Consider the following 10,774-nt stretch of genomic DNA (forward strand, 5'->3'; position numbering starts at 1 on the left):
GGAAAGAGAAAAAAGGAGGGGAGAGAGGGAAAAAGAGAGAAAAAGGAAAGAAAGAAAAGAAAGATTAAGAAAGAAAAAAGAACAAAAGAGAAGAGAGAAAAAAGGGGAGAGAAAAAAAGAAAGAAAAAGAAGAGAAAAAAGAATAGAAAAAAGGAGAGAGAAAAACAAGAAATGGAAAGAAAAAAGAGAAAAGAGAAAAAGAGTAAACAAAAAGGGGCAGAGAAAAAATAGAAGAGAAAGAGAGAAGATGGAAAATAGGAGAGGAGAGAGAAAAAAGAAGAGAGAAAAGAAAAAGGAGAGAAAAGGAAAAGAAAAAGAAGAAAAGAAAAAAGGAAGAAAGAGAGAGAGACAAAAAAGGAAAAAGAGAAAGCGGGTGTGTCCCTTGCTGCCAATGTTTCCATTGCTAGCAGCTGCGGCTCCAGGCCCCGCGGGCTCCAGCTGCGGCTCGGGCCCGCTGGACCTGGGCAGCATCCGGCAGAGGGAGGCGGCGACACCCCAGTAGCAGCCACCAGGGCCGGGGCGCTCAGGCTCCCCAACAGTCCCAGAGTGAGGGAAGCCTGGGCCCAGGGCTTGGGCAGATGGAAGCCCCCTCCCACTGGGGTGGGGGCAGCACCGGGTCGGCGAGTGTCGGGGCTAGGTGCTCGGGGCAGGGTTTGGGTGGTGTGGGGAGCAGGCATGGGGGGAGGAGCCGTGGGCAGGCCGGCCCAGCCAGGCCCTTGGGAAAGTGGGGGCTGAGCGGGAAAAAGGACTGCCCTGGGGCTAAACGGGCTCAGGCAGCAGCGGGGGCGCCCAGTAGCACCTGACGTGGGGCCCGGCCTACACAGCTCTGCAGGTATGGGGTGCAACCGCCCTGCCTGTGAGGGGACACTGCCTGGCCAGGGTAGGATGCCGGCTCAGCTTTCCTGCACATGGGGCACAGTGTAAGTGGGATGGAGCTGCCTCCAGTGCAAGGGCCTGGCTGCAGGAATCCCTTGGGCCCCAGGAACAGATGCCAAAGGTGGGGGTGGCAGCCCTACTTCCTACCCAAGCCCCGCATTTCCAAGGACTCAGCTGGGCCTGCTTGCCCACAGCACCTCCCCCTATACTTGCTTCTCCCTGTGCCACCTGGACCCTGCCCTGAGCGCCCAGCCCCAGCACTCAGTGCCCCACTGCTACCCCCACCTAGGCTACCCCCACCTAGCCCTGGGCTTGCCCACTCACTGGGAGCCTCCAGCACAGTAGCCCTGAGCAGTGCCTGCCCAGGCCCTGGCTCTGCCCACCTGGCCTTGCCCACCCACATCTCCCTCCAGCGGCCAGGCTGGGCTGAAGGGCGCACCCTGGGGGAAGAAGCGGGGTCAGCAGAATGCAGACATCGTCCCTGCCTGTGTTCTCCTGACTCTGCCCCCAGGGCCTGCTGTGGCGCTGGGACTGTGGCTGCTCTGCAGCAACTTCATTAAAAAAAAAAAAAAATTCCTTGCATGCCAGGGAAAATGTCTCCGCATGCCACTAATTGGCACGCATGCTGGGAGTTGCTTATACCTGCGTTAGCCAAATCCACCTTGCAGGGCTCTGTTATTCCCAGGTCCAGAAATTTGGCAGTTGGCGAGTGGTGGCAGTATTAATTGTGGCAATATTAATGCTGGCACCACTCCCCATTTGCCAAATTTTCAGACCTGCAGGGAGTCCTGTGGGCTCATACTGAATCATGTGGCCTCATATGCTGACTCATGCTGGAGCACAAGACTGCTCTGTGGTCAGATCTGATGTGTGAAGCTGGGCTGATGAGCTGGATCGCACCAGAAGATCGACCGTAAGCACCAATTCCATGCAGGATCCAGCCCACAGACTGGCCCTGCCCATAGGATCTAGCCCATACCACTCATCCAGCCTGCAGAACTAGAACATTTAGTACTATTTTCTATATTCTTGAGGACCACTGGAACAGGGAAAAAAAAAAAAAAATGATAATAATAGAAATAAGTGAAATCTAGGTAAAAGCAGTTGTATTTTTCGAAATGTTGATTAGAACTATGAAGGGTAACAAACCTTCTCTGTTAGGCCAAATATTAAAATTGGGTAATGTCCAGCAGATGAACAAGCAAACCTAATAATATTATGATTTATAATACTAAACACTATTGTGATGCCAAGACACGCAGAAATGTAATGCCTCTTCCAAAAATGTCATCCAATATTTTTACATACCCTTTAAAAGATATTATAAAATCGTAATCTACCAATGAAAGAGAATTGCTATGGTGTGAATGAAAAGATATTGCTGGTATCTGCTTCGCTTTGAGAGAAAAAGTGGTAAATATAAATTACAGTCAGACTAAATTTTAAGGTAAGTAGCAGTGCTGAAAACTTTTTCTTTAGAAGGGAGCTGTCCCTTAGGATTTCCAGTTGTTTTTACTCTTATGCTGGTGTTTCTCTTCTGCTGGGACTTCCCAGACAGATATAGATTGACTGACTTTTTCCAGGGTCACATTGAAAGTGTCCTGACTAAAGTGAATTGGAATTGGATCTCATATATGGGGAACTTTAAGCCCTTTTTTTGCCTGTGGTGGGAATAAATATAACTCTTTTGGTTTCAGAAGGCACGTCTACATGTTCATTAATGTGCCGTAGTTTCTACAGTCTGGGTCAATCAATTAGGGCTGCCCTGTGAACTGCTGTTATCTGTCACCAGGCAGACTGCAGAGCCTGCAGAGCTTGCTGAGATGCGTGCGTAGGGGCGCCCCCCCTAACTACCCATCTAAATATCTGTTCAAGTAAGTGTAAGGAGGTACTGCCTTCAGGGGCAGAAACGCATGTGTAGGTAGGCAGCGGTTCATGGGTGACCTGGGTGGAAGGCTGGGGGCCACGTGCAACTAATGACAAGTGAATGAAGGTGGAGCCACAAAGAGGGTCAAAAGCTCCAGGAGCAGAGTGCAAAGAGGAAGAGGGGAAGGCTGTGGTGATGAGGAAGAAGCACACAGCCTGGGTTGCCCTCTGAGGAAAGGTCACTGTTTTTTGTTTATCTTTCTGTTTCTTTGTTGTTTTGCATACTTGTTTTTTATTGTTTGTTTTGTTTCTGTGGGGACAAGACTGCACCATGAAAAATAAACTGCCTGGAAACCTAGAACACAGAGCTGACTGGCCTTGAGAAGGGAGCTGGGTGACTAACCCTCTCGGCCAGTTTTTTCTACCAGGGAAACTAAGGAGAAGAATCCTCCCAAATCAACTGAATGTGTCTATGTAGCCAAAGTGGATGATGCAATTAATAAGTATCTATTAAGTCTGAAACTGAGAAACTGGTACTACACTATATTCTAACAGAGTCTCTGTTCCATGGGGAGGACAACTGAGGGCAAAGTTGTTCTCATCTGTATTAACAGAGTTAACAATGTGAAACAGGGAAGCACTGAAAACAGCAATGCTGGCTTTTGACTTGGTTGGGTAAACAATGATCAGATCAGTGGACTTGGATTGCAACCAAGAGCCCAGAAGGATGTCAGCATTTTAGCAAATGAAGAACCAAAACTCATATTCAGGTGAGCAGAGGACACTTGCTGGTCAAGGAGACCTCAGTATCACTCTTCACCCATTTTCTCCTCGGTCTGCAGGACCAACATGTACATAAAATGAGGGCTGTTAGTGAAATGAAAACAAGGAAGTGAAAACGGAAGGGCTTGTTTGACAGATGCTTGCAATAGGGTGCACAGTTAAATGCAGCACTAACCCCTACATTTGAAATCATGTATAAAATAATTGTGTCTTATCAGAATGGACAGAGATTATAAATGTGTGTTTAAAAGGGAAATAGTGGAGACTTATAAAACAGAGGTAAGTATAAATACACAGTATAACTAGGTAAATAGATTAAACAGATTAAATTAGAGGAAAAAAGTCTTCATTAAAAATCTTCTTCAAAATAGCTCAAGATAAGTTCTGGTAGTTAAGTTCCAAGAATGCATAGGTAACCTTAATTCTAACATTTCCTAACTACTAACTACTAAGTCCTTAACTTTTGTACTATTCATTTTTGTAATCTTTTTTGTGCATGTGTTATATGTGTGTGTGTGCATATACATAGTTTGCTCCCCCAAGACAAAACACTGGTAAGAATTGTTAAAATGGGCCTAATTTTGAAAGCATCTGTCAGGGTACCTTTACATATGCAGGTAAAGGTATGATGGGATCTAATGTGGATACCACATAGTTGCACCTCCAGACATGCCACATGTACATGGCAGGAAGTGTGACTGAAATTGTGCATTAGATCTCATCATGCCTTACTGCTGGTGCAGGGGCAGCAAAATCCCAGGCTCCTCTACACCAGCAAGGAGCAGGCTATCCAGGGCTGTTCCCCGCTGATGGGGTTCCTAGGAATGTCCTAGGTTTCCTATGCACTGCTGTGGCTGGGAGATCGCAGCTGCACCCCATGTCTGCCTGGACCCAGAGTCGCTCACCCGAGGATGCTGGGTCCCGGCAGCTGTAGGCTGCTTCTGGGACTCGAGTCCACAGTTGCCCAGCAGTGCTGGGGCTGAGAGTCCCCTCAGCTGTGGGACTCCCAGTCCTGACTATACATAGTGAACCCATGTGGCCCAGACAGATCCCAGCTACAGGGGCAGACCCTGGTACACATGCAAATTAAAGCTGGATAGCAACAAGCTACAAAGTTATTACACATTTTTGAGCAACAACGCTATAGCTGGTTGGAGATTTTTATGGTGCGATTGTTAATCTGCAAGTGTAGGCAGTCTAAATTAATTGCACAATTAACTTGGTAATTGCGTGATACAGGTAACATGTACAGGGGGTCTAAGTAACATAGAGATAAAAAAAACACAGCAATTCAGAATTCAGGTTACATATACAAGAGATTTTAGGAATTAAGGTATTGAAGTACTGTAATTAAATCATCTAAATAATGTTACCTCAATGATAATAAGATGCAGTAATTATACAGTTATCATTAAATGATTTTAATGCCCATGATACTTTTTTTTTTTAATTCTCTTCATGGAATCAATACAAGAAACTCAGGATATTCCTTACAAAAAGGTACAGATTTTTCTTTTAATTTTTTTTTGTTACAAAGTTTTATTCTGTTTCCAGTAATTCATCAGTAAAACACATGAATTAGAGCAACTTGTAAAATAACTGAACTTGCCACTTTTGGTGCTTACCAATACAGGTTTTCATGTCCATAGAAGCCATGAATCCATCATAACAAAGACAGCGATACTCTCCTGGAATATTAGTACATTGCCCACCATCACAGATATCTGGGTTATTTTCACATTCATCAATATCTGCAATAAGAGTAGACAAGAGTAAGACATATATAGATAGAGATTAAGTTAGGATTAAAAAAAGAATCTCAAACAAATATTACAATAGGATTATTGTCCCCTTCTCTTCCTTACCTGCACATGTTCTGACATCTGGCATGAGAGCATAACCATCACTGCAACTACATTCATAGCTGCCTTCTGAGTTAGTACAGTGGGTATCACAGCCTCCATTCATGATCATGCATTCATCAATATCTGTAAAAATATTAACATATTATTTGGCAACCCTGCTATCATCAGAGGAAAACCATCTTCTCTTGCCCTTTTAACTGCAAGCTAATCAATGTTAAGTATTATCTCATTTTGAACTGGTAGTCTTAATTTATATACTCTGAGTTAGACTTTACTTAGCTTTAACACCTTCACAACTCACTGTTATCTATGGAAGCAAGTGACTGCTTTTAAGCTTTACCTTTGCTCATATTTAATGTCAGTACTGTAAAAAATAAAGGTCGTAGGAAAATAAAACATGACATTATGGAAATAAAACTCCTGAAATGGGAACACCTGGTGAAGTCTTGAACCATGGCACAATTTCTTACCATTATTTAAATTCTCTCACACACACATATACATAGTATCATGAATTCATAGGTTATGAATTGCAATAACTCAATGTTCTCATGAATAAATTAATGAATTGTAATTTATGCAGTATTACTCAATTACTGAATTATAGGTATAAATCATGTAATAACTCTACTAACAAATAACTCATTTACAGAGATAGTGCACCATTTAAAAAAGTGTTTACAGTCCATGATAGAGTATGAAGAAGCAAAGTTAAGAAAAATTACAGTGAGGCCTCTTTCTTGTTTTTGTTCAGAGAATAAATTGATCAATGGCACCTGTATGTTAGCTAAAATTAACCCACTTAAATCAAGACCTCAGCATGGACACAAACAATTCTTTTCCCAATATTTAAATTTACACAATGTGATCCTTCCATCTATGTTGGAAGAAGTCACCAATTGAACTAGTTTGTTCTCAAAAGGCTGTCCTTACTTGTTTCAATGAATACAGTAAGACTAAAGCAGAGAAAGACATATGGAACAGAAGTAGGAAGTCGAGGCATGCAATACTTGCCAATACAGCCTTGTCTGTCTGGAGTAGCCTGATATCCGGAGTTACAAGAACACTGATAAGTTCCAATCATGTTCACACATTTGCCATTTCTGCACAGATTATCACTCAACGAGCATTCATTTATATCTGAAAAAGAAGAATTGCTCCAATTTCTTGTCCTTCAAAAGGCTGGTTTTGTAATGGCTACTAAAATACCACAACCATTACAGGAGTATTGAAAGAAACTATATGTTAAAGTACCTCTAAGTGGATATATACCAAAACACGGAAACTGAACAGGTGACCCATTTCAGTGAAGTGGTGAGACAAATGCAAAGAATTCCAATTACAGAAAGGAAAACTATGTTAAGTTACAGAACTTAATATTTGATTCATGATTACATGAAAAAAATTGTACTCTGTGCTTTTTCATGTTTGAATTGAAAGTGGCCAAAATGCTTCTATAATTTCTGTGTTCAGTCTAGTGTGGCATTCAACATATGCAAAGTCCACAGAGACTCCTAACACCCCTTGAAGTCAATGGTGCCGAGTGTCCTGAAGATCTTCCAGGATCAGGATGTGAAGTTTCAAAGAGAAAGAATTCATAAACAAGCTAAAACGTAAATTTGCATCAAATGTTCCTGGGGCCCCCTCCTTCTCAACAACAGACAGTTCCCATAGCACAAATAAACACCACATGCAGGCAGCTAAAACTCACCCACACATTCGTCACGTGATGACGACAGTTCATGTCCCAAAGGGCAGTCGCACTGAAAGCTACCTTCTGTGTTCACACAAGTTCCACCACGGCACAAGAGAGGGTTACGTTCACATTCATCTATGTCTAAAAGAAAACCATGAGAAATGATTAAAGAGAATAATTAGTGAGGGAAAAAGAACGGGAAAACAAATATCAACATCTGGACACAATTAAGAATCTGAGGTTCAAAGAGCAGAAAGCTGCTACGGTGAAGCAACAATTATTTATCTTCTCATTTCTCGTAATAGATTAGGCAAAGAAACTATGAGAATAGATCTTAAAAGAGTTGTTTTCTTGATTATTAAGAAATAATTATGCAATTCTTCATTCAGTAGACAATTTGAAAAAAAAAAAGCAGACAAAGAGAATCTCTGTTTGGACACTTGACAGCATTTAGAGTACTAAACAAAAATCATATTTCTGATTTCATTTGTGCAAGATGAATTCTTTTTGCATATAGAGACCTGCACATCAAAGTCTGTGAATAAAACTGACTGATTTTGCACATGCAAATTTTCATGTATCAAAATGGACACATTCAGATGCATATTTGAAAAAGTTGCTTGCTGTTATTTATACTGTATGTACTTGAATGTAAGATGATCCTGAGTTCAAGACAACCCCTCAATAATTAGATTCTATATATGGAAAATGTATAAATTTGTTGTAATTTTTCAGGCATAGAATGGAATTACTGGTGGCTTGTCCTTAATTCATTCCTCCCACTGTTGCAGGGGACAGGCAGTGAGGAGGCAGGTAGTGTGAGGAGGTCAAGCAGTTTGCCCCGTGCTTGTGCCTTCCCCCTGCTACCTCTCCTGCAGCCCTTGCTTTCCACCCCAGTCTCTACTCCCTTCTTCCCCACACCCCCATCTCTCGCTCACCCCCTTCTTCTCAGCCTTGACTCCCTCCTCCCCACTTGCTCCCTCTGCTCCTCACTTTCCCCCCTCCCACCTCTGTTCTCACCTCCTCTCTGGCCTCTGCTCCCCACTCACTGCAGCTTCTACTTTGTGCTGGCAGACTCTGTCCCCGTTTCACCCTAGGGCACTGAGCATGACCCCAGTCCATCCCTCATAGCAGAGTCATAGACCTGACTTGTGAAAGCAGTCACAGTACTTGTGTCTACTGCCATATTTTCTTACATTTCACACCCCTCCAGATAAGACATGCACTTTGTTTTGGGAAGGTAAAATGAAGAAAGAAGAATTTTTTCCAGAATAATAGTTGCATGGAGTAGGGACATAGCTGACTCTTTGGTTCGCTTAACCTCCATTTTTTCTTCAAGCAAAAGCTAATTTTAGCCCTTTCAATATTGGACTCTGCCCCTCCTGCACATAGTTGGCCCACATGGAGAGAAGGAAGAAAAACTAGCCATTATAGGCTCTCCGTGCTTTCATTTGAGACAGAAAAATAAGCTTTCCTACTTAAGACATACACCCCAAGTTTGGAGGGCTAATTATGGGAAAAGGGTGTGCACGGCATGGGTAATTAGCACACTAATGCATGCAGTTTAGAACGTCATGCCCTGAAACAGTAAACAGAAAAATTGCAATACCTCCTGACAATGCTTACCCATGCAGTTCTTCATCATCATAAACCCACTTTCATAGCCTTCAAAGCACTCGCACTCAAAGCTTCCTGGAGTGTTGACACAAGTACCACTTCCACAGAGATCCGGGGAGATACGGCATTCATCAATGTCTATTTCACATTACATAAAGAGAGAAACATCAAATGCAGTTTAAGATGAATCCTGCTTCTTCGACAAATGGAAAACTCATGTCAATAAAATCTCATGTGATGCACCTAAATGTTTAACTAAGTACCCAATATTCTAAAAAAATGATTATAGTGAATTCAAAATTCTAAGCTTTGAAACAACATCAAGGCTGTTTCCATTTTGCATCATTTTAAGATCATATATTTTACAGGGTGATAATTATGCAATAGCTACCACCAAAAATTCCAAAGTTTGAGAACTACTCGATGTATTTATCACATCTCTTGGAATTATTTTTATGGAAGTATTAGTTGACTTCATAGATAAAATGACAAGGAGGATGTGAGAAGAATACCAGGGGATATAAAGATAACTGCAGGCTTGTATTATGGAGGTAGTCAGGACATGGTGGGAAACAGGGTTCTGACTAAGTAGTTCAGGAACATATATCAGGTCAGACAGAGCTGAGAGACCAGGGATGAACAGAAACAAAAGCGGACAGGAAAAGAAATAGAGTTCTAAACTCTTCAGTTTTTGTACTTTTTTCTTACGTAAAAGTCTTTTCCTTTCCTTCTATTTCACTTTCCCTTAGCCTCCTATAATTCATACACCACATACAGATATGCAAGAGTGTAAGGGAGCAAAGCCTTTGTGAGAAAAAAAAACCTGACACACACTCATTAATTTAGAATTAAGGTTGCTCAGTGTACTTTTCATCAATACAATAAAAAGTAGATAACATTCAGAACAACCTCGATTCACATGTATCTATGATGTTTGAGTAGTATAGCAAGTGTGGAGTCTTCTTCGACATGCTGGAATTCCAGTGCATCAGAGCAGATTTGATTAATTCAGTCTGCTGGAGTGTAGCAATTGCTATGCTCCAGCAGCCTCTTGCGTCTCATGTATCAGCATCCCCGCGCTTAAAAATGGTGACAAGGGTGCTTTATCGAACTAGCTTTAGTTCAAGTGCCCCCGCCACCATTTTTAAGTGCGGGGACACTGATACACAAGACACACCAGCACTTTAATTAAAGTGGCTCCCGGAACTGCTCTAATTAAAGCGCCACCCCACTCCTCACCCCTGGAGGGCATGTAAAAGTGCCCATAGTGTTAATGCACTCCCAGATGCTTCAGAATAAAACTTTCATTTTCAACGCAGAGCCACCCACATCCAGTGTCTCAAAAATCACAGACTCTCAAAAATGTCCAACCTCAGATTTTCTTTAGGTAGTACTATCACATCATTAGCCTTTTAAACCAAGTACATACTGTCAGTAAGCTATTTTAACCCTGTTGCTGTCAGTTACAGTTGTACATTTGAGTATGACTGTAAGCAACTGGATATGAACTTTTGTGTGGCTGTGGAGTGTGAATGAAAGTGAGTTTGGTGTGGAGGAAAGAACATAATTGGTATTAGAATGACTGAATGATAAGGCATGTGAATTGTATTAATATAAATGTTAATGTTGTTTTAACTGATAATTGTATTAATTTGGGGGGAGTCCCACTGACAGGAAATTGACTAGAGCAACTTCAACCGTAATTTAACAAATTTCTTGTGTATGGGAATCTATTAAAAGAATGTAACAATTATCAGAGAATCATTTATTGGATGGAATATTTGTGTGTTCTTCACAATAGGTTATATTTAGCAATTCTTATTTCTTGGTAAGGGAAAGTTCTCAAAAACTACAAGATCTGAACCACCTCAAATTTTCAGATGACCATATTGAGCAAAAGGAAATAAGCTTTCTTTAAACATTGGGGAAAATGTAAGACTTACCTGTACAGTTTCTTTCTTCCATATCTAAAGCAAACCCATTGTTACATCTGCATTTGAAACTTCCAATTGTATTCCTGCATTTACCATTCATGCACATACCAGGGAACACTTTACATTCATTAATTTCT

The 10,774-nt window shown here is 41.7% G+C and overlaps 1 protein-coding gene across 1 annotated transcript in view; it reads right to left on the reverse strand.

Annotated features, from left to right (window-relative positions):
* Positions 1–4,957: 4,957 nt before the first annotated feature.
* The window catches only part of LOC102384441 (fibrillin-2-like), a 231,092-nt gene continuing 225,275 nt past the window's right edge, over positions 4,958–10,774 (reverse strand). The window contains exons 24-29 of the mRNA XM_025206706.1: positions 10,647–10,772; positions 8,713–8,841; positions 7,102–7,227; positions 6,405–6,530; positions 5,391–5,513; positions 4,958–5,276 (exon numbers count right to left, since the gene is read on the reverse strand). Of these exons, the coding sequence (XP_025062491.1) occupies positions 5,104–5,276; positions 5,391–5,513; positions 6,405–6,530; positions 7,102–7,227; positions 8,713–8,841; positions 10,647–10,772 (803 nt within the window). The 3' untranslated portion in view covers positions 4,958–5,103. The remainder of the gene's footprint in view (positions 5,277–5,390; positions 5,514–6,404; positions 6,531–7,101; positions 7,228–8,712; positions 8,842–10,646; positions 10,773–10,774) is intronic.

The sequence above is a fragment of the Alligator sinensis genome, unplaced genomic scaffold (assembly GCF_000455745.1).
Source record: "Alligator sinensis unplaced genomic scaffold, ASM45574v1 scaffold10_1, whole genome shotgun sequence".
Taxonomy (NCBI): domain Eukaryota; kingdom Metazoa; phylum Chordata; order Crocodylia; family Alligatoridae; genus Alligator; species Alligator sinensis.